Source organism: Acytostelium subglobosum (assembly GCF_000787575.1).
Source record: "Acytostelium subglobosum LB1 DNA, scaffold: scaffold5, whole genome shotgun sequence".
Lineage (NCBI taxonomy): Eukaryota > Evosea > Eumycetozoa > Acytosteliales > Acytosteliaceae > Acytostelium > Acytostelium subglobosum.
Window position 1 is genome coordinate 322,603 of NW_012236527.1, and position 23,160 is coordinate 345,762.

At 43.1% G+C, this 23,160-nt stretch overlaps 11 protein-coding genes across 11 annotated transcripts; 5 read left to right on the top strand and 6 right to left on the bottom strand.

Moving 5' to 3' along the window:
- Positions 1-419: 419 nt before the first annotated feature.
- SAMD00019534_028990 (hypothetical protein) lies at positions 420-890 on the bottom strand (the record flags this gene model as incomplete). Its single annotated transcript, XM_012901032.1, has 1 exon — positions 420-890. One exon carries the CDS (start codon positions 888-890, stop codon positions 420-422), a length of 471 nt encoding a protein of 156 aa, XP_012756486.1.
- Positions 891-1,048: 158 nt separating this feature from the next.
- Positions 1,049-1,960, top strand: SAMD00019534_029000 (hypothetical protein; the record flags this gene model as incomplete). The annotated part of the gene is made up of 1 exon (XM_012901033.1): positions 1,049-1,960. One exon carries the CDS (start codon positions 1,049-1,051, stop codon positions 1,958-1,960), a length of 912 nt encoding a protein of 303 aa, XP_012756487.1.
- Positions 1,961-2,080: 120 nt separating this feature from the next.
- SAMD00019534_029010 (hypothetical protein) lies at positions 2,081-3,478 on the bottom strand (the record flags this gene model as incomplete). The annotated part of the gene is made up of 4 exons (XM_012901034.1): positions 2,081-2,248; positions 2,315-2,504; positions 2,590-2,745; positions 2,823-3,478. The coding sequence occupies 4 exons, from the start codon at positions 3,476-3,478 to the stop codon at positions 2,081-2,083; spliced, it is 1,170 nt and encodes a 389-aa protein (XP_012756488.1).
- A 545-nt stretch (positions 3,479-4,023) lies between these two features.
- Positions 4,024-5,988, bottom strand: SAMD00019534_029020 (hypothetical protein; the record flags this gene model as incomplete). Its single annotated transcript, XM_012901035.1, has 3 exons — positions 4,024-5,210; positions 5,368-5,519; positions 5,606-5,988. The coding sequence occupies 3 exons, from the start codon at positions 5,986-5,988 to the stop codon at positions 4,024-4,026; spliced, it is 1,722 nt and encodes a 573-aa protein (XP_012756489.1).
- An 831-nt stretch (positions 5,989-6,819) lies between these two features.
- SAMD00019534_029030 (hypothetical protein) lies at positions 6,820-7,705 on the top strand (the record flags this gene model as incomplete). Its single annotated transcript, XM_012901036.1, has 5 exons — positions 6,820-6,863; positions 6,949-7,028; positions 7,104-7,218; positions 7,282-7,463; positions 7,548-7,705. The coding sequence occupies 5 exons, from the start codon at positions 6,820-6,822 to the stop codon at positions 7,703-7,705; spliced, it is 579 nt and encodes a 192-aa protein (XP_012756490.1).
- Positions 7,706-8,068: 363 nt separating this feature from the next.
- On the bottom strand, positions 8,069-9,085 carry SAMD00019534_029040 (hypothetical protein; the record flags this gene model as incomplete). Its single annotated transcript, XM_012901037.1, has 1 exon — positions 8,069-9,085. A coding segment is annotated over one exon (1,017 nt), but the record flags the coding sequence as incomplete, so codon positions are not given.
- Positions 9,086-10,669: 1,584 nt separating this feature from the next.
- Positions 10,670-12,489, bottom strand: SAMD00019534_029050 (hypothetical protein; the record flags this gene model as incomplete). The annotated part of the gene is made up of 3 exons (XM_012901038.1): positions 10,670-10,912; positions 10,980-11,605; positions 11,682-12,489. 3 exons carry the CDS (start codon positions 12,487-12,489, stop codon positions 10,670-10,672), a joined length of 1,677 nt encoding a protein of 558 aa, XP_012756492.1.
- A 270-nt stretch (positions 12,490-12,759) lies between these two features.
- Positions 12,760-13,219, top strand: SAMD00019534_029060 (hypothetical protein; the record flags this gene model as incomplete). The annotated part of the gene is made up of 2 exons (XM_012901039.1): positions 12,760-13,011; positions 13,085-13,219. Coding segments are annotated over 2 exons (387 nt in total), but the record flags the coding sequence as incomplete, so codon positions are not given.
- A 178-nt stretch (positions 13,220-13,397) lies between these two features.
- Positions 13,398-14,742, bottom strand: SAMD00019534_029070 (hypothetical protein; the record flags this gene model as incomplete). Its single annotated transcript, XM_012901040.1, has 5 exons — positions 13,398-13,493; positions 13,584-13,766; positions 13,843-14,346; positions 14,422-14,574; positions 14,677-14,742. Coding segments are annotated over 5 exons (1,002 nt in total), but the record flags the coding sequence as incomplete, so codon positions are not given.
- Positions 14,743-16,962: 2,220 nt separating this feature from the next.
- On the top strand, positions 16,963-18,044 carry SAMD00019534_029080 (hypothetical protein; the record flags this gene model as incomplete). Its single annotated transcript, XM_012901041.1, has 3 exons — positions 16,963-17,082; positions 17,159-17,342; positions 17,464-18,044. 3 exons carry the CDS (start codon positions 16,963-16,965, stop codon positions 18,042-18,044), a joined length of 885 nt encoding a protein of 294 aa, XP_012756495.1.
- A 626-nt stretch (positions 18,045-18,670) lies between these two features.
- Positions 18,671-23,121, top strand: SAMD00019534_029090 (hypothetical protein; the record flags this gene model as incomplete). The annotated part of the gene is made up of 8 exons (XM_012901042.1): positions 18,671-20,722; positions 20,796-20,903; positions 20,965-21,218; positions 21,308-21,469; positions 21,537-22,227; positions 22,301-22,453; positions 22,528-22,608; positions 22,705-23,121. 8 exons carry the CDS (start codon positions 18,671-18,673, stop codon positions 23,119-23,121), a joined length of 3,918 nt encoding a protein of 1,305 aa, XP_012756496.1.
- Between the last annotated feature and the right edge of the window lie 39 nt (positions 23,122-23,160).

A 23,160-nucleotide genomic window follows, 5' to 3' on the forward strand; every position in this document is an offset into this window, starting at 1 on the left:
ATTGATTGATTGATCAATAAACAATTGATTTGTCGTTTCCGAATATCTTGGGAATATGGAACTTCCAGCCGACAGATATTTGCAAAAGGTTTCAGACCTGGTGACAGGTGGGAGACACGCGCGTGCCCATGCTTGGTGTTAATTACGAGCTTAGGACTAACTTTCTCAAGACTAGCATCTATCTTAATCTTTGCCAATACTTTGCATTGGCCTAATAAATAAATATAAACATAACAAACTTTATTGTAATAATAATAACAGATAGATAGTAGAGGATGGATAAACAATCATCATCGTCATCATCGACAACATCAACTTGTTCACAGGGTCATGTGCATGTTCAGGCACATTTGCATGATCCTGACAGTTTGCACGATCACAAACCAGACAAGACAAACATTCATCATAGTCATCATGCACTACATAATCATCCAAAGTGTGAGGAGGATCATAGTGATGAACATGAAGATGATCATGACCATGACCATGACCATGACCACGACCATGGCAATGGAAACGGACACAGTCACGGCCACGGCCACGCCCATGGCAATGGCAATGGACACACCCACAACCATGCCCATGACAATGAACATAAGCCTCATGCACACAAGCATGATCATGATGATCATGATCACAAGCAACATAAAGAGAAGAAGATAGGACACGACCACAAGCACAAGCATGACCACGATCATGAACACGATCACGACCACAAGCATGACCACGACCACGACCATAAGCATAAGCATGACCACGACCATGATCATAAGCATAAGCATAAGCATGACCACGACCACGATCACAAGCATGACCAGGAACACAAACATGATAACGAACATAAGAAGGACCATGGTCATGACCACGATCACAAGCACAAGCACAAGCATAACCATGACCAGCCATCACACAAGCAAGATGTATGTGTAACAATATGATTAGATGTCGATGACAATCATTTACTGACCAATCAATCAATCAATTTGATATCCAGGACATTGAGTACTTGAAAACCCGCATTGCGGACCTTTCCAACTCCCTGCAGGTGATGTCCAAACGATTGGATGACAAGAACTTGCAGAGACGCGTTAGGTTTGGCTATGCCGACACTTGTAACTTCACCTCTGACACCAGCTCGGCAATGTTGTGCACCTCCTACTCCAAGGGAATGTTGGCCACGGGCTCCAGCGACAAGATCGTCAATCTCTGGGACTGCGAGACACATAAGTCCGTCATGTCATTCGCCGAGCACACCAACGGCATCACCAGCGTGAGTCTGGACACGGATGACAACACTGTGGTCAGTGCCAGTTGGGACAAGACGGCCAAGGTGTGGGACACGAGGTCTGGCAAGTGTGTAAGAACGCTCAAAGGCCACTCCAATGGAGTCCGCAGTGTTGTACGCGGATCAAATCCGGGCACAGTCATCACGGGCTCGGCCGACAAGTCCATCCTGGTATGGGACATCGCCACATCGAGAATCAAACAGGTGCTAAAGGGACACACCAGCGGCATTCACAAGCTCGTTATGAATCGATCCCACTTGCTCAGCTCCTCAGGTGATAGTGCCATCCGCATGTGGAACCTAGAAAAGGGCGAGACAATCAAGGCCTGGAACGCTCACGAGCACGACATCTTCTGTCTGCACTCATACTCATCGATTGTTGCCACATCGGCGGCAGACAGGAGAACAAAGGTGTGGGACCTGTCGAGTGGCGGCTGTCTGTACACCATCCAGCATCAAGACGTTGTTGGCTCGCTCAAGATTGGCAACGAAGGCAAGTTCCTGATGGTTGGGCAAGGCAATGGAGACATTGGAATATATAATCTCAAAGATGGATCACTACTTCGCTTGCTCAGGGGTCATTCCGAGATTATCAACGGCATCGAGTTGTGGGAGAATGGTCTAATCACCTGTTCATCAGACAAGTCAATCAAGTTGTGGAGCTTCTGTGAATGAACGAATGGAACGAACGAATGGAACGAATGAATGGAGTTGTAATATATATGCCTAATGTTGTATTAACCTTCATTAAAGCTGAAGACTGCCGCCATTAGATGAGTGGAAGTCATCCATCGATTAGCTCCTACTCTGAGTCGACGTAGTTGAAGTCGTATGTGGGTGGTTGTCATCGTCGTCTGGGTTATGTTGCTGTTGTTGTTGTTGTTGCTGTTGCTGTTGCTTGGCATTCTCATAGTCCTTGTCATCGGTCTTCAATTCATATCTGCACACAGGACAACTGTTGTGCTGTTGGTGGTGATTGGTTGTGGTAGTCAGTATGGATCAATCAACGAGTTAATCATTATTACTTACAGCTTCCAACCATGGTAAAATACAACTGGGATGATAGATGTGTGTGCAAGGCAGCTCGATGTAGTCTTGTCCCAGCTCAAACTCCTCCTTGCACACTGAACAATCAGTCTTCTTGTCCACTATATCTTGGCTAACCTTGTCCTTGTGCAGTTTGTTGATCTCATCCTTTGAGGCTGGAGGTGTTCCCTTCCTACAAGCGAGTGTGAGTCGAGTCGACCATGTTAGTTAGTCTTGCCAAGTCATTCATTCAATCAATCCAATCTAATTGTACGTACTTTTGTGAAGCTTGAAACAGTTGATTCATCAATTGTTGCATATCGCCCATGTAGTAGTCGCCCATGTTTAATCCTCCCATGTTTGGTTGTTGATTGAGAAAGACGTTCGGACCCATTGCCAGTAAGTTTGGTGATAGTCCCATTGATCTCATAAGTCTAAGAATGAATTGCATTGTTGAGTTAGTTAATGTGTTCATTCATCACGGGTATGCGCTCGCGAATGAGATACTCACTGAAGTAATATTTGATCAAAGTCTGTTGCTCGCTCTTGACCTGGTTGTTGCTGGCCAAGGATGTCTGGTGGCATGCCTGGTTGTCCACCATGGACGACTGGTGGCATGCCTGGTTGTCCTTGCAGTGGTGTACCAAATAACGACGCAAGCATTGCATTTAGATCGCCTGGTTGTTGCAATGGTCCACCGCCGCCACCCAACGAGGATGATGAAGTTGTGGTGCCTGTAGTCGTGGTGATGCCGCCAGGTCCTGGGTAGTTGTAGGAGAATGAGATCTGTCCGCCTCGAGGCTGTACCACTGTTCTGTGTACTGTTGTTGTCGTTGGAGATCCGACGCCAACACCGCCACCGCCGCCACCGCCAAAGTCTTGAAAAGGGAAGAATGGATTCAACAATCTCTGGTATTGACCATGCATTTGTTGTTGCTGTTGATGTTGCTGATGATGTTGTTGATGATGTAATCTCTGTTGTTGTTGCTGTTGCTGTTGCTGTCTCTGTTGTTGTTGTCTTCGCTCCTCTGGGTCCACCTCCTCGATGAACTCTGAATTACAATCTGGACAGACCAAGTGTTCCCTATCTACAATCTCAATATGCTTCTTACAATGATGACACCAAAACAATGGAGTCTCTACTGGTACTCTATTATTATCTCTCATACTATTATTTAAACTGTTGCTGCTACTCATTCTCTCTATCTCTCGCTATCTCAGTATCCTATCTGAGTATGTGTCTATGTTTGTGTTTGTATTCGTGTTTGAATGAGTGATTGATTGATTGATTGATTGATTGATTGATTGATTGATTGATTGATTGATTGATTGATTGATTGATATTTAATGTTACAATGAATAGAATATGTTATATTATATTATATAATAAATAAATATATATGTGTATGTATATGTATTTGAATGAGAGTGAATGAAAGAATGAATGAACTTGTGTGTGTTTCTTCAAATGAAGTGAATGAATGAACTTGTAAGAAGAAGTGCGTGTGGTGAGTCACAGATTGACCTGTTTTTCCTGTTTTGGGAAGTCAACCCCCAGGACGTTCTACACTCAATGCTTCCACAATACTTCATTGACTTCTAAAGTAGTATTCATTAAAGAGATACATAATAATAATAATAATAATAAGGTCGGACATGACTTAAGTACCAATACTATATTAACTTATAACTTAACTTAATATATAATATAATTAGTTGACCTTGTGGTAGGATGTATCCTCACCAATGATCTTGTGACGGTAGAGTCCAAAGATGATGAATCCACCGAGGATGATACCAGCGGTGAAGCATCCAAAGATGATGAGGATCCAGGAGGTTTGGGTGAGTGGGGAGGTGATGATCTTGGTGTTGTCAATGACACCGTTAGTCTGTGGCGAGCTGGCGTAGGTCTGGTTGTTCATGAACTTGTTGATCATGTCAAAGGTGAACTCGGGCTGGTCCATTGGCACCATGTGCGAGCCGCCCAGCACCAGCATGAAGGTCAGGTTCTGCACGGGTCCCTTGACGTAGCCGGCCGTCTGCATGATGTTGTCCTTCTCGGCGAACCACATCACGCGCTGCTGAGCGTTCCACTCGGTGGCGCCGTTCCACTCCATCTGGTTGAGGTACTCTTGGGTGCCAATGTGGTTGCAGATGATGTCGAATTGGCCGTTGTAGACGAGAACGCGCAGGTTGGCCAGGAGGTTGGGGAAGAGCGCCAGCGACGACTCGTCAGTGTTGGTGAGGAACTGCGAAGCGGTGCCGTTGCACTCGGCCCAGACGGTGGGGGCGACCTGGGTGGGTGTGTCGACGTGGATGGCCTGGCGCACGGAGGGAAGGGCCAGGTAGGCAGCCTCGTTAAAGATGCCGACGGGCCACTCAACACCGCCAGTTGGGTCGTACAGACGGTAGTCATAGACGTTAACCTGCGAAGTGGTGTTGGTGCCACTGTCGTCGGACAGCTGTCCTAGAACGTTGCCACACTCGATCGAGTCGTAGACGCCGAGGTTGATCTGGGCCTGACAGGCAGCGACCAGAGGCTTGTAGGCGTTGTACTGGTCGAGACTGATGATGCCGGCGGCGTAGCCAATCTCAGAGTACGAGTCGTACTGGGTGATGGGATGGGTCCATCCGTTGCCAATGGCCAATCCCTTGAGATTGAGAGTGGTCTCATTAAGTGTTCCGTTGCCAATGGCCGTGTTCATCTCGAGGATGTAGTTGGCGTAGTGTGGAATGTAGTGACCGGCGAATGACTCACCAGAGATGAACAATGGCAGCGTCTTAAACTCTGAGAAGATACCAAAGAACTCCTGGAGGAAGATATAAAAGTCAATCTCCAAATCAGTGTCATCAGTAACGTATCCCTGTTGATTGGTGACGTATGAGAATCCAGTTCCGACTATGTTTGTGGAATAGTTCCAATAATTGATCAATCATGTGACCCAAGATTTGATGAGTTTGATTGGATTGAGTGAGTGAGTTGATTGAGTGAGTGAGGGGTCAGTGGAATGATTCCAAGTGTGAATGGATGGGTACATCCAGGGAGAACAACATACCTGGCTCATCAATGTAGAGTACATTGGCGACGTTGTGCCATGACGATGGATTGATGTTGATGAGGTAGTCACCAGAGTCGTTCGTGAGTCTGAATGGTCCATTCTCGACAAACAGGCCATCCATGGAACTGCAACCAGGTCCACCATTAATCCTAAATAGTGCCAATCATACACACACTGTCAGTCAACATTGATCGATTGATCGATTGATTGATTGAATGATTGATTGACAACATACCAAATCAAGAATGGAAGATCCAGATAGTTTGTGGCGTTGGCTTGGATGAGCCAGAAGAAGAGGTTGCCATTGGTTTGCTCGTTGATGTTGATGTAACCGGCGTAGTGGGTGATGTTGACAGAGGCTGAGAGGCCTGGCAGTTGGGTCACCTCATAGTCGGTGGGATCATTCGATCTCTGTGTCAATGGTGTAGAGCGGGCAGCCTTCAATCTCTCGACTGCAGTTGTAATCTCCTTGTTGTTGATCTCTGATTGTTGATCATCGATTGATCTCGAACGTCTGTTTGACAACAGATGTGGTAGATGTATCTTTGATTGGACATCGACAATAGTCAATGCCAATAGAAGTGACACTAATAATACAATAAGTGTTGTTGTCCTCATTCTCTATATAAATAAATATATATATATATATTTGTATTTGTTGAATGATTGATTGATTGTTTGATTGAATGAGTGTGTGTTTGAATAAAAAGTGACATGTCCTACACACTCCACCATTCCTGTCTTTTGTTCGTTCGGAATGGATATTTGATGGATGGGGGTTGTTTTAGAAAACGTGATCAAACATTCAGAATACTCTAGAGAAGAATCGTGGTCATTCTACCGAATTCAAGCTCCCACCTTCAGAAGCATGTCATGTTAACAACAATCAACAAGTCAGATAATACAGCCATGATATCAATCTGATAATTATGTGTTTGATTGATTGACATCGATCAATGTATATTTGGTTGTGTGTGGTGTGAAGTGAAGTGAAGTGATCTTGAAATTAACGTTAAAGTGTGTTGTGTTGAAATTGATGATTGGAACTACGCCAGAAGTGGGTTGTATTATTGGGTGGTAATTGATTGATTGATTAATAGAGAGATTGTTTTATATTGTGTATTATTTATTGTTATTTGTAATAATACAAACTTTGGAAATTGGATGAGTGAGCTCAGCAAACGCTTTTGCTCTAGAACCAGGGATTTTCACTAAAAAGGTTATAATAATCAAAATGTGGAATAAAGTGAAACTAAGTGTAGAATTGACAACACTTTAATTAATAAGCACACAGATAGATAGAGATAGAGATAGAAAGATAGACAGATAGATAGCTAGAATAGACAGATACATAGATAGAAAGATAGAAAGATATATAGATTGATTGGTTGATATAGATAGGTGATATATATATAGTAGAAGTGTAGTAGATTGATTGTATACATTATAATGTCGTCGCCCAATAGAAGAAGAGACTTGGATTTGACCAAGCTGTAAGTTGACACATTCATTCATTCAACAAATACAATACAGTCAGTCGCTAACATCAACAATATATGATGTTGTGTATGAATGTAGGATGATGAGTAACTACGAGGTTACCATGTCACCTGATTCAATGGCAGAGTTCACAGTCACTTTCAATGGTCCTAAAGACAGTCAGTATTCATCTTTGATTGATTGATTGATTGATTGATCGATTGCTAATACATCAATCAATACACGTATAATAGGTCCATACTTTGGTGGAACGTGGAAGGTACGAGTTGAACTACCTCCAAATTATCCTTACAAGTCACCTTCAATAGGTTTCCTGAACAAGATATATCATCCAAACGTTGACTTGGCGTATGTATCACACATGATACATTGATGTAACAAGCATGTAGACTAACAATGCAATGTATATAGCTCTGGGTCAGTATGTTTAGATGTTATCAATCAGACATGGAGTCCAATGTTCGACCTGATCAATATATTCGAAGTATTCCTTCCCCAGCTGTTATTATATCCGAATCCTACCGATCCTTTGAATGGAGAGGCTGCCTCCATGCTCCTAAAGGAGCCAGAGAAGTTTAAGCTGAAGGTTAAAGGTATGTTTGATTGATTGTTGAAGCGTGGCACTTGGTATTGGAGACTAACAATGATTGACTGATCAACGACAACAACAACAATAGAGTTTGTAAATAAGTATGCAACAAAGAATGCAGAGCAAGAGGATAGTGAATCAGAGAGCGATCTAAGTTCATACACAGATGACTCTGATGTTAATCTTGACGACAGTGACAAGGATGACGATGGCGACTCAAAGACAAAGTTCTCAATCGATCTATAGTTAGTTAGTTAGTTAGTTAAGAAGAAAGAATATAGCATAGTAATAGTAGTATATATGGAGACAGCGAACAAAGACAATCCAGACACATTCATTCATTCAATCAAATTGATCCATCATCATAATGAGGTGGACAGAGCATTGGCATCAACAACACTATAATCGCCATGCATGTATATATACACATCCAGCCATCAACATCCAACCAACCAACAATCCAGCCTTCATAACAAAGTCAGCCATTCAGCCAGTCAGCCAGCCAACCAGTCAATAAAGAGCGTTTGAACCAATGATCATCTCATAAAGTGTGGAGCGAGGAAGACGTCGACGATGATGATGTCTATATTTTCATTAGCTAGCTGTTCAGTGATGTGATGACGACGATGAAGACGTCTCGTCGTCATCGTCATCCAACACATCCTTCTCCTTGGCCATCTCATCCTCTGTGATAATTTGACTGATTGAGCTTCGAAGTAATGGCGGTCCTTCGCCAATGGCACTTGCACTGCCTCCACCATTGGTAACTTTGACGCCACTGGCGGCCACTGCTTCCTTCTTCATCTTGTCAGCCTCTCTTTGTTGTGCTTGTATCGAGTTCATGGCCAGATACTTGAGTGACAGCGCGTCCGAGTCCAGTGGGTTTCCAGCAAGTATGCGCTCGGCACATTGTAGCGCCTTGACATATTGTTCCTCCTTGAAGTATGTCGTGCCCAAGTTGAGCACGTACATCTTGTTGTGCGTGTCGCTCTTGACCAGCTCCACCAGTATCGGTATCGACTTTGCTCGATTGCGATGCTCCTCAGAGTGCGACAGCGTGATGGCATACTGCAACGCCAGATTGTTTGACGGATGCCCGTTAGACATCCGCTTCTCCTTCTCGTAGAGTGTTGTAATATGATCCAACTCGTCCAAGTATGTCTCGGGGTCTGCTCTCTCCTTGTCCACTCTTATACCCTTGACCATTGGTATGACCAACTCTGATGCCGCTGCCTGATGACTACCATTGTCCAATGAGTGACCGGTAACAGTTGCCGGTCCATAACTATATGCAACATTCCCATTACCATTACCATTATTAAGATTATGATTATGATTATTATATAATTGAGGTAACTCTATATCTTCTTTCTGTCGTTCTGTATTGTATTGTTCTTGTAATGATCTTGTTCCAGTACCTTCGCCTCCATGATAATGATGTCCAAAGCACCTACAAGTGAGTATTCGACCCAATTGCCGCAGTATCCTACTCAGCAGATGTCTACGTTGTCTCTTTTGAGCATTGTCTCTATTCACATCATAAAGTACACCATCGCCAATCGTTGAAGATGTACCTCTTGCTGCAATAACATTATTATTATTTTTGTTCCTCTTTCTCAAAGACATATCTATATATCTCTCTTTTATTCATTCATTCATATAAATATATATTAACTCAATCATTCACTTAATGAATGTATTAATAACTCATGTGATCATCACCATCTTGAGCTCAAGATGGGGTTGTGGGTGTGAGTGTGATTGGTTGAGTGGACTTTATTTATGGGACATTAATGATTGGACAAGTGGAACATACTATCTTAGGAAGAAGTATACACCTAGTCCAACTATGATCAATATAAGGATTAGAACAAACATGGCGGGAAACTTCATATTCCTCCTTGGATTTTCATCCAATTCATCTTCCATATGTGATGATGTTGCTCGTACTATTGTGATCTGATTGGTATTTGGTGCCAACTCCACTTCAAACATTGGCATATCCATTGTAGTATGTTGAGCATGAGAATGGTTATTCATATTGTCAACCATTGGTAATGATGAAGTTGATGAATGTCGTTCAAGTGATGGTGTGTTGGCGAATGTTGTGTTACTGATGTGTTCACGTCCACTATCCAATCTAATGACATGAGTTGAATCACGTGTATATCCATCATCAAACCTATTGTTGGTCAATGAATTAGTATGATAGTTGTCATTTGTACTTGTGTTTAAGTTGTTTGTTGTTGAGTTTGTTGTTGAGTTTGAGTTTGAGTTTGTTGTTGTGAATGGATCTGGTTGAATAAAAGGTAATTCTGATGATGTTTGAGTATCGATTGGGTCTTGGACTGTATATAATATTGTTGGAACCTGTTGGGGTTGTTGGAATATGATGAATACGATTGTTTCTGTCATGTGGACTACTTGTTGATATTCTTGATATTCTTGGGGAGGCAGTCATTCTTGGGGAGTTATTATTCCTGGCATTTGAATGATATGGAAGTGATATTGATTCTCTCAATGATCCACTTGATCCTGTGAGGTTATCTTGAGTAGTTGATGTTGTCTCTTCAGAGTCCAATGTTTCATATTGGTGTTGAACCTCCACATCTACGTGGTGCACTTCATCTTGATCATCATCCTCCTCGAATTGTAATCTATCCTCATGGTCACCATCATGATCTTTATAAACTCTTGGTACATCTGGTGTATCAACTTGTTCCTTTGCCAAACTAACAGGTACATCCTTATCCAATGATACATTATCACCACCATCATTGTTTGTTCTCTTGATAAGTACTGGTTTTATTATTCTATCATCCTCCTCAACATCCATTCTTGATATATATGTATTGTAGATATATTACTTTAAATCTAATAATAATTGATTGAGATTGATTATCTGTTTAAGTCGTTGATGACATGTCAATGATTCTGAATGAGTAAGTGCGTCATGGTGGATAGTCATACGGTCGGTATCACAGTGAAGTGTATGTGTCTGTGTTGGTTGGTGGTATGTGCACCAGACATCGCGATGAGCATCAACTGAGGCCCTAAAGGCCTCCAACTGCCAAATCCATTTTCGTTAGGTCCAACCAATATTTCCATTTTAGGTCAAATTAGATGAATGACTGTGAACAGTTTCGCGAGAAAGTGTGAAGTTAGGAAGGACCACCAGTGACTTGAATTGAGAGATAATGAATGAATGGTTCATGATGCTTTGTTGTTGCAAACAATGATTATCAATTGAATGATTACACAAAGTATAATGCCCATTATGAACTGTTTGTACTTGAATGATATCTGAACCATCCATTGTATCAATCTTCCAAGCAATGATATCAGCTGACCAATGATAATACTAAATCTTGATACTCCTCTATCTCTACCTCCATTACTATCATCTATATCACTCAACTCAAGTGTTGAGATGTTGGCCATAATGTTGGATTCCTACATAACATTCATTCATTCATTGATTAGTATGAAGTTGTACAAGTACTTGCATGTAGTTACTTACATCTTTGAGATTGTCAAGTAGCTTGTGAAGACCATTCTTGTCAATATGAGTTGTGGAGCGACCATCTTGTTGGTCTCCAGTGAGTGGAAGGTCGAGATCGAATGGTGACCTCTTCTTCTTTGTGTTTGGTGAAACATGTTGTTGTTGTTGATTCTGTTGATTCTGTTGATTGTGTTGCTGATGTTGTGTTCTATCTACCATTACTATTGTATTGTTCATACTCTTGTTTACATCGGTACGGTGCATGTAGAATACAAGTATTAGGAACATAAAGTAGAATGTGTTGTCTTGTGAGAAGTGTTTCCAGAGACTGATTATCGATTGAATTGTGATTCGCGATAGTTCATGAACCATTATCCACTCTTGTATTGGTATTGTTGAGATATCTAGTTGACTTGTATATCTCATCAATAGTTTGATTAACATTGATAGAAGGAATGCGATCGATTCAAATGTAACTTCGCCTCGTGGCGTCCTAAAGTGACTGAATCTACGCGTAGACTGTATCCGATAATGAACAACAATATTGACACTCTTTAGCATACAAAAGCTTGCCAACACTGCAAGTTCAATCGTATCCGATATCATTATAATACTATTATCTTGTCCACGTATAGATGAGTCGACTAAGGTTGATTGAAAGAGTGAGGAGTGAGTGAGTGAGTGAGTGAGGTAGCGAGTCGACTACGAATGGCAACATACTCTTGAGTAGATAATGTATCATCAATACGATGAGTAGTAGGTATATGATGTGATTGATGAATTGTCTAACTTGAACTAGGTTGTCTCGTTGTCCATGTCCAAGTCCACTTGTGGCGGATGACTTTGACGTGGCGGCGTGTGTGGTAGTTGTAGACGCCCCCATGCCGACAAGTGGCGAGGAGACATAGGGCGAGGACTTGGGCGAGTTGAACTGATTGTTATATTGTGTCGATATTACATATCGATTGACTCTACTGATCTCACTTGAAGTGTATGCCTCACATTGAGCACACAACTTGAACTGACTCTCTCGCTCACGTCTATACCTCTCATACTTTGACCAATCCTCTGTCTCTGCTTCGAACTGTTGCAGATCCATTGTCTTTGTTTGAAGTTGATATTGACACTTGGCGCATAATGTTTGTGATGATGATGATGATGATGTTGAAGAGGAGGTTGTGCGAGGTATTGGACCAATACCTTGTTGTTGTTGTTGCAACTGTTGATTATGAACCATGGCCGAGAAGTCGATGTTATAGTCACCATCGCTGTTGAACCCATTGTATTGATCACATGTGATGCATGTCCAGTTGTTGCGCTGATTTAATGGTACTTTGTTGTAGGCGTGGCAGAAGTGACACTTGGTGTCTAGCAGGCGGAAGGGGTCGAACAATGCCAGCAACCTTGGTCTAACGTACATATACAGTAGCAACACCAATACCACAACTACCAATATAGTCGATGTTAACAACAATAGTACTTGTAGCTTGGAGTCATCAACGCTCCAAATCTCTAACATCTGCATCATTGTATGATCATTCCCAATGTGTTCGTTGTATCTGATTGATGTGGTCGTGTCAATGTTGTATATGTATGTTGTTCGTGGTCGCGTGACAATACTCTCTTTGAACTTACTAAAGTTCGGTTTTGCCAAGCAACCATTACCCTTGCCCTAACCCTTTCAAAGAATGCATTTTGATGGGTTGATCATTCCATGTGATGGTCATTATTTGTTAGAGTATTTATTTATTTATTTATTTGTATACTTATAAGGAGTATTGTAAAGTAATAAGAAAGGATGAACTTGGAAGATATTGGAAAGAAATTGTTGGATCTTACAAATCAACAACGTAAAGCAAATGGACTAGCTGACTTGGTTTGGAGTCCAGAGTTGTCAAAGTTAGCAGAGCAACATTCATTGCAGATGGCCTCTGGAGCTGTCCCATTCGGACACCAAGGCGCAGAGGAGAGGCACAAGAAGATCCCATTCCCAACAACAGGCAACACAGAGAACGTTGCCTTCCACAATGATAGGAGGCAACCTGCTGAGGTACGTCATCCCCTCATTCTTCTTTCATCCCATAGCATAACCTAACTCTATTCAATCAATCATACATCGATAGTCTGCGATGAGAGTATGGCTTGGCATTGAAGGCAATGTCCGCAACATCAATGGCAACTACACTCACTGCGGAGTAGGTGTCGCAAAGAAGGCCAATGGCGAGTACTACTTCACACAGATTCTCTCCAAGCGAACATAAGATGGACGAATCAGCAATCACATAATCCTGTTGTAACATACACATAAACCAAATAAGATACATGACTTGCATTGACGTTGACTTGCAATCAATCAATCAGTCAATCAGTCATTCGCACTCTACCCATGATATTGATGATGATGACTCTTGAAGTGTTTTAGTTCTCCTCGTCAGCGCGCTCAAACAAATAAGATGCTGTAAGTTGTTCGTCCTTCTCGCATGCTAGATAGGCCTCCAATACCTCATCCTTATCAAATCCAAGTGATATCAGCTGATTGGTTGAATGATTGATGGGAGCACAAAGGGTTAGTAAGGTGAACGAATGAACGAACGAGTGAGTGAGTCTTTGGTTGATAGTTACTCTGTCAATGGCATCGCTCTCCTCTTGAGTAAGTTGAATTTGAACGGTCTGTCCACGCTCGCCTGGGGCAGCATCATTGTTGAAGAGACGGATGAAGGCCTGTGGGTTCTCGGCGATCCTTCTAACCAACTCTGGGTTGGTCTGGCTGAGTTGTTGCAGCAGCTCAGGGATCATTGATGGGTTCTAAATAGTTTGTACATTCGTTCGTTTGTTAGTAATCAGTCAATCAATCAATCAATGAATGTGTACTACTACATACTCTAATGAATGACTCGCGAATAGCAGGGAAGTATGGACTGTTTCTGATCTCATCGATGATACCATCTACGGCCATTGGGTCGTCACCCTCGAGCAAGTCGTCGTCCTCGTCGTCGTCGATCTGATCATCCTCGTCGTCGTATATTTGATCATCCTCGTCGTCATCGCCAACAAACTCGCCACCGGCCAACAGAAGCTCGACAGCACGGTCGGCATTGTTGTAGGCGGCACGCAGTGCACCGATTGCCTGCTCTCTTGCAAAGCCCATCTCGACGATCTGCTTGATGGTGGCCTCTTGCTCTGGTGTAAGGTTGCTCTCACGCTGCTCTCTTGGCTGGGTCACTGGTCTGACTGGGGCGTTTGGTACAACGTTTGTGTTTGGAGCAGACACTGGAGTCTGAGGTGGCTGTGCTGGGTTTGTAGCTGGAGCTGGTGTGGCTGGTACCTGTACAGGTGGTGGTGCTGGCACTGGTGCTGCTGGCAATGAAGCCGACTCTTCCTTTGGCTATAAGTGAGTGGGGATATTGATTGTATGAGTATGAGCACATGTTTGAATGAATGAGGTGAGATGTGGACCTACCTTCTTGACCATGCAGACGATGAAACCTGACTCTGTAATGTTGTAAGAGGCTATAGTGTTATCATTCTCTAGAATCTTTCCACTGTAGATCAATGTCTGCCATGACTGTTGATGCTTATGTGTCTCGGTGATCATATTCTTAAGATCAATCACCTAAATATATAACATTATTAATTCCGAATATTATTAGTCGATTGAACTCTACATCACATAATCATTCGTTTCAACGAGTTTGATTGGTCGAACTATACATACCTTCTCGTTTCCGTTCAATTCAAATATATAGACTTCTTTATTCACATTCTTAATTGTTACCTTCATTTTTATTTGTAGTATATATGTATATATGTATATGTATAAGTTATAATATATAAGTGTAATAAATATGAATGATTGAGTGTGTTGTGAGGTTGTTGTTGAAGTTGAAGACAAACAAACAAACGAATGGCATGGTTTTTGACGCGTCCCATTTATTTCTCAAAGTGCAAACTTCATTCATTCATTCAATTCGATGACTCCTATCCAGTCATCTGATCAGATGATGTGAACGAGCAAGATAAGGTTAGATTGATAATATCTCTATCTTGTGTGTGCAGGCGATTGCAACTTTGTCATTGTCGTCAAAGTCAAAATAGGCGTTACTACCATTCCATGATCGGAATGTACCTCTCTGTCCAGAGTACTTTCCAGACATAATACGGACTACTGATTGATAATTGACCAATGTGCCTCTGAATGATCCAATCTCTCCACATTTGTTATAGTTGTTGATGGAATGTCTTGGCGCTATTACTACCTCCTCCTCCTCATCCCTGAACCTATTGATATTGTAATGATGTTGGCAAGGTACAGGTTGTTGAACTATCTTTGGACGTTCTTCAACATAGATGTCTGAAGGACGAGCAAATAGACCATAATAATATGGTCTCTCTTGAACTGGTTCAGGTTGGACAAATGGTGGCACAGCCACTGGTGGTGGCAACCTTGGAGAAGGAACTCTGTTGGGAGGTGGGAAATAGATTGATTGAGGTTGAACATTATTGTTGTTGAACACGTTATTATTGTTGTTATTGTTTGGGTTGTTGTTTGCGTCGGCCTTGGCCTTGTTAATTTTGTCCAACTTGCTCTCTAGCTTCTCTATCTTTTTAAGAAATTGTTCCAATAATGCATCATTATTATCTATATGTATATTGTTGTTTACATTGTTCACATTATTGACAGTGTTGTTGTTGCAGTTTGAGTTGTTTGAGTTGGTGATTGATTGTGCCGAGTTGGCTGTATTGGCTACGTTGTTGGTGGTGTTGTTGGATGATTGATTGTTAACATTGGAAGTTGCATTTCCAGAGTTTGATACATTAGAAGTTTGATTATTATTATTATCTTTGGATGATGATTTGTTAATGTTGGTTGAGTTGTCATTTGTTGTTTTTGAAGTTGTTGGTACTTCTTCATTCTTTGACTTGTTGTTATTGTTATTGTTGTTGGACGTTTGGTTTGTTCGTTGTGTTGAGGCATCACTTGAGTTGCGAGGAGTAGTTGGTGTTGATGTTGATGGTGAAGACGRAAACTGATGATGAGGTTGAGGATGCCGATGTAGAGGTCTGAGGAATCGGAGTTATTGATGCAAGTTCAATATACTTAAGAAGCATCTTCAACTCAACAGGTGAACTGTTTTGGACTCCATTCAGAGTCAGAGCGCTGACCAAGTTGTAGAGGATCTGCTTGAGTGAGATGAATAACTCATCAGATGTAACCGAGTCGGTGTCCTCAGCAACATCACATCTCAAATCAATCAATTGATCAATAAGATGATTGATGCTGTACTTTGGATGATTGTTGGAGAGCTTTCTCAATGATTTCAAAAGGTACTCAATACTTTTTGGCTTCTGACCAGGAGCGTCTGTCAATCTACCCATCACTGCAAACAAAGCAATCATCAACTTTTCATAATATATTCCTTCACGATCCAGAATATTCAATAATATCCATCTGGCTGGAATAGTATATATTTTAGTTCTTTCATTTACTAAAATGATTGACCATTTATACAAAACTTACAAGTTGGAACAGACTTGGTAACTTCATTTCCTCTCATTATTAGTTTATTATTATTATTGAGATTATTATTGCGATTAATAAGAAGATATTGAGATATTATTACATCAAACAGATATTGAATGATATTAATTGGTGATGCTTATGCAAGAGAGATTGTAAGATGATGTAATTTCACTCCCTGGTATCCAACTATCTTGGCAACCTGGGACTAGGATTGAACAAGATCGTACATATGTATTTATTTATCCCTTCTCCACTATCCTTCTACATACATGTATATGATATGCTGGTGTATAAGATCACACAACACTAGCCACTTCCCCCCCCAATAAGATGGCCAATGAATTTTCAGATCTGTTGTGTGTTGGGTGATCATCACTTTCCCACACTCTTCAATCAAATTGTTCAATCTTATCCTCATCACACTCTCCATCATACAAACACAAACACAAACACAAATACAAGTGATACATATATATTCATATGTTGGACATACACTCGATAGCAAGGTATCTGAACCAACGTTACTATATAGCTAATGGTTCAGTGTTGATTGGATTCGTATTGCTGCGACTGTTCAATCAGATCGAGAAGTCTGCAGATGTTTGTATCCATGTGGACCTGGACTTGACTTACTTGTGCCAAAGACTGACTCTTCCATTGATGTGTGTCACTATAGGAGAGATTGACAATATATTATGCACTTGGAGCTACTGCTCTCAAGTTGATGAAGAATAGACGCATTGATAGTCTTGACTTTGTACTGACCAGTATCATATTCGTTGCCAAGTTGCTTACATTATACCTACTTTACTCAGTCCAGAACTATCCCTATCTAATACTTTATACATTAACCTATGCTTGTATGTATATAACGATATCAAGTGATCTGATCAGCTGATCAGATAATATGTCACGTGATCGATCAGCTGATCAGATAACCATATAACGAGGTGACCATTCTAACTCCAACTCCACAAACAGTGTTGTTCGCCATACTCCCTCAACCAGTTGCAGCGATACAGTCGACAAAAGTGGTCTATCTCAATCAGTTGACGATGGCCGATAGACTGGCGGATAGTGCCGCGGCACCAGGCGATGATTTCTGGCTGATCGAATTTTATGCACTATGGTCTCCAGTGTCAAACTATCTGGCAACACCAATGTCCACGATAGCCAATCGCTACAACAAAACACTGCACGTTGGCAAGGTGGACGTGGGCCGATGGAAGCCCCTGACGGCCAAGTTCCATCTGGACGACTCTGTTCGCAGCAAACAGATACCCAGTGTTATACTGTTTAGGAATGGTGTGGAGTTGATGCGAATGCCTTATCGAAAGCATGAGTATCAGTTGCCATATAATGCTGCCGACATATCCAGTGACTTTAGCGCACTATCATTAGACACTCAAGAGTTAATCGAATACTTCCAACTTGAAAAGAATCGCAACGCCTCTGCCATTGCTGCTGCTGAGCATCTTGACAAGCGTGGCAACACAAGGAAGAGCAACAACAATGGTAGCGGTAGCGTCAGTAACAGCAGCAGCAGCAAAAAGACCAACTAGACTAAAAAGTCCACAGTGTTTGTTGGTCACGTGATCGAACAAAGCTTGCCCTGTGATGGGTAATGACTGACTGATGACTTTGCAAAAAAGGAGAGTAGTTTGGCCATGTCCAATGATTGTCATCACTTTTGGAATGACCGCCCAATCCAATCAACAGGACAGGCGTCTGTTGATCAGCGGCCGATCGTTCGTGATAGAGTTCGTCAAACGAGTCAGGAGTCCACTAGAAAAAATATCTGTGGCTTTGGAGGCCTCGAAGTTTTGCTTTGGGCCCTTTTGATTGGTGATTGTGTTTCGATGGAGCGTGTGTGATTTGGTGTGAGGACTTTGGGCTTTGTCTGATCGGGTCCAGGAGTGATGGTGTGAGTCCACTGTGATGGAATGTTTTGTTGAGTTGCCCAACATCTGTTTGTTATTAGGACAACAACAACACAACAACAACTCCCGCCACCATCTCATTCTTATTACCCTCCCCGCCGTACTTTATTACATTATCCCTCACTTGACTCACCTAACCTCAACCTCGCCTCCTCACTCATTCAATCATCATTAACTCATCATTACCAACACAAGAATACATACACAACTTTGTACTATTACTACAACAACAATAACAACAACAGATGATGAGCGAGGACGTTGATTTTGATGAGCTACAAAAGATGTTGGCTGACTTGGCCTCATCTTGTGCTGTGATGCCAGAGCCAGAACCAAACACAGGCAGCTCCTTTATGGCGCCACCCAAGCGTCCACCACCCAACCCACCAGCACGCAACAGTATAACGTCAACAACATCCACAACAACTACATCACCTCTTATAACAGCATCAACTACATCTGGTGGTCAATCCACTTTGAACAACAGCAGTAGCAACAACCTCAAGAATGCTATTGGCAACATGGGAATGAGTGCAGGCACGTTAACCTCAACACCAAGCACACCTAGCATGTCCTCGATGTCCCCATCACTCGTCTCTGAGATATCGCTCGAGGAGATGAGACAGATACATGAGAACTCACCATTGACCAAGGTCAAGAAGCCCTACACACACGGCTCAAACCCAATCCCGCGTCTAATGATACAGGAGGATGAGGCACCTGGAGACACCGGTGACGACTCTTCATCCTCTTCATACAGCTCAGACAGCGAGTCCGAGTCAGAGTCAGGCGAGATGCGTCTACATACCAACGAGAACTATCAAGCCGAGCAAGAGCAGGCACAGGCCGCGCCAACACTTGTTGTGACCAAGCCTCGCATGTCCGCCGTGGCCATGTCCAAGGAATTGGACATGCAGATGCGTGGCGCAGGTGTGAACCTGTCGTCCGTAATTGACACGTCGTTTGGCGGCCCATCGTCGCGTCTCCCAACGCGTCCCGGCTCCATGCGAATCTCCATCTCGCGCGAGATCAACGAGGACGAGTACACACTGCAGCAGGCATACGAGACTCAGAGGAAGATATCGATGAGTCAGTCATCCAGTGCGCATGACGCGCTGGCGCATCTGCCTCACTCACATTCACAGCCAAACTCACTCTCAGCTGCAGGCACGACCACGCCCACTATCACAACCACGACCACCTCTACATCAATGCCCACAACAGCACATCACAGCAAGCAATTGAGTGCCAACGAGCTGAGGAGCGAGGTGCTGACCCAGTTGGAGGGCACGTCAATCCGTGGAACAATATCAGAGTCTACCAGGGATCTCATGGATGTGGTGAGGGATGGAAACATCCAGGTGCTCACTGCCAGCTCGTATCAAGTGCCAATCATCCCACAGCAACAGCCACAACTGCTGGCCATACCTGGCACAACTCAGACAAGGCCCCGTAACGAGTCGATCGCTGATCGCTGGGACATCGGACGGCCACGTGCCGACACTACCACGACTAGACGCTCGCAGTCGATGAACATTCAGCGCGTGGGTGACGAATTCAATGTGTTCCGCGCCAACCCACTCAAGAAGCCCAACCCCGAGCTGGACAAACTGCTTATCCACATCTCGCTGGTGGACCAATCACACAAGGTCATCTGCATCACTGAGGACTTCTTTGTGATCGACATCATCAACCTGTTTGCCGAGAAGATGGGACTGGTGCAGACCGAGTACTTCTCGCTGTGCGAGCCCTCTGCCGACGGCCACAGCGATCGCTGGCTCGACCCAACCAAACTCACAAAAGAATCGGGTATTCGCAACCTGTCCAAGCTGGTGTTCAAGATCAAGTACTTCAAGCAGCCAAAGAAGCTGACGGACCCCAAGGCCGTGCACCTCTACTACTTGCAGATCCAGCAGGCCGTCATCACTGGCGTCTACCCATGCTCTGAGGCCATGGCCTTCCGTCTGGCCGCTCTGCAGTTCTACATCACTTTCGGCGCACACGATCGTGAGCAACATGTGGCAGGCTTCCTCGAGCACGAGACATTGTTGGAGTTTGTCCCACAGCGACACTTCCACAGTCACAGCGATGAGTACATACAGCGTCGTCTCTTCCTTCTACACAGCCAGATCAAGTGCAACTCATCCATTGAGGCCAAACTACGCTACCTTGACCTCTCCAACAAGATACCAACATTTGGTGTCACTGCTTTCAAAGTCTATGATGGAACACAGACCCCACGCGCTGAGAAGACACTATGTGTTGCCGAAGATGGTATCCTTATCTCAAAGAAGGATGGTGTATGTATTGCTAACTCAATCATTGGGAATCGTTCCAATCACTAACTCAATCAATCAATCACAATGGACACAGAATGGCCACGATCTCTTTGGATACAGGGACATCACAAACTGGGAGCTGACCACCAGAGGCATCAAGATATATCTTCCATCACCCAAGCAACTGATCACAACACCACAGGTATGTTGGACACGATGACACCAATCCAGGCCAAGACTCACACTATCACTCAATCACTCAGACATTGAATGGCAATGTCAATAGCTTACACTTTGAAACAGTATCAACTGAGCAAGCAAACAATATTATGGAGTTGTTGTCAGGATACAACAACTTTATTCAATATGATGACTCACTCAGAGGACTATGTCCACACCCCAACGTAGACTTTAGTGTCTCCTACCAATTCCCACTCTACCAACCACCCAAGGCGCGTACCAAGACCGATCCACTTCGCAGTCGTGTCGAGTTGTTCAAGTCCATTTACCTTAGATTGTAAGTCACTTCACTTCACTCAATCAATCAATCAAACACGATACTGACTCTTGATGATCACAACAAAGATGTAATCAATTCAATGTTAGACCTTATATTCAGTTGATTGATCAGATTGATGCTGTGTTGGATAAGGAGGGATCATTCCGCAATGGATTGAACTATGACACTTTGGACTTGTCCCAATTGAATGCACGCGCTTCAGACCTATCATTGATTGCCGATGCCCTTCGGGATGCTTGCAACACACCGTATGTAGTCCATCACCATCACCCTCGCGCACTCAATCACTAACTCACATTGATTCATCATTCCTAGGATTGAGCAAGGAGAGACAATAGTCGAGAACCTCTCTATTCACACGGTTGACATATCCAACAACCCACTGATGGGCACTGATATATCGGAGCCATTCAAGATCATTATCCAGGCATCCAAGGGCATCAAGTGTTTGAACATCAGGAACATTGGCATCACACAGAAGGGCCTGGCACCAATCACTTCGATATTTGAGAAGATCTCAACATTGGACAGCATCCAAATGGGCAAGAACCGTTTGATGAAGCCTGGTGTCAAGCAGATACTCAAGTCACTGAGCAAGTCGACCAAGCTGCGCAGCATTGGCTTTGAGGAGACGGGCATCCAGGACGAGGGCGCACGCTTCATCCAGAAGTTGTTGACCAACTACACTTCATTGACCGCGCTCAACGTATCAAAGAATAGGATCTCGGACAATGGATTCAAGCTGATACTAAAGGGATTGGAGGCCAATAATCTCATGATCCAAGACCTCAACATCAGTGGCAATCCAATCCAACACAAACAGATCAATACCTTCCTCAAGTGGATTGCCTCTAGCAATTGCAACTTGACCACACTCTGCATTGGAAGCACATCGCTCAACTCTAGCAGTGGTACAGAGCTCTACAAGGTCCTCTGTAGCAATGGTTGCAAGCTAACACATTTGGATGTATCATTGAATCATCTTGGTGACTCTGGAACAAAGAATGTAAAGTATCTCACATGGATGTCATTAATCAATCAAACACTTACTCACTTATTCATTCATTCATTTAAAATAGGTCATCAAAGGAGCAATCAGCAATTTAACAATCAGGGAGTTGTTCCTGGCTGGCAACAGTGTTGGATTCTCAGCTTGCAACACTCTTTGTCAATCTTTGGAGTCCACTTCACAGTTGACCAAGTTGTCGCTTCGTTATTGCAGTTTGAACTCTGTAAGTTGTCCTGCCTGATTGATGTCCAAGTGTCCAGCAGGTGATACTAACCCCTCGAATCAACCATCAATCAGAAATCATTGAAGAGAGTGATCAAGATGCTTGAGACCAACACTACATTGACCTCTTTGGATCTGTCCATGAACAAGTTCTCCGTAAGTATCATTCATTCCAGGAGTTTCCAATACCATCACTTTGGGAATCATTCCACTCACTCACTCAATCAATCAATCAAACAATCAAACAAACAGAAATCAGTATGCCAATCATTGTCACAGTCATTGCCAACGATCAAACATTTGGAAGAGTTGTTCTTGAAGAGTTGCGAGATTGGCGCTAGTGAGTTGAAGAAGTTGGTGCCTGGATTGGAGATGAACACATCGTTGAAGCGTATCTTTTTGGACGAGAATCCATTTGGCAAGAAGGGCTTGCTGCCACTGGTCAGCATGATCAATATCAACAAGACCATCGAGGTGATTGCCCTGCGCAACATCAACCTCACCGCCAAGCCACTGCTCGAGTTCCTCAAGGCGCTCAACACCAAGGCCTCCATCCAAAAGTTGAACCTGTGCGAGAATCCCGTCCAGGAAAAGACAAGCGCGCCAGTCAAGGCAGCCATCGACGAGCAGGTCAAGAGGCTCACTCGTATCAATATACAATTCCAGTAGCGCTTTATATATATAATATAATCTATATGTATCCAATAA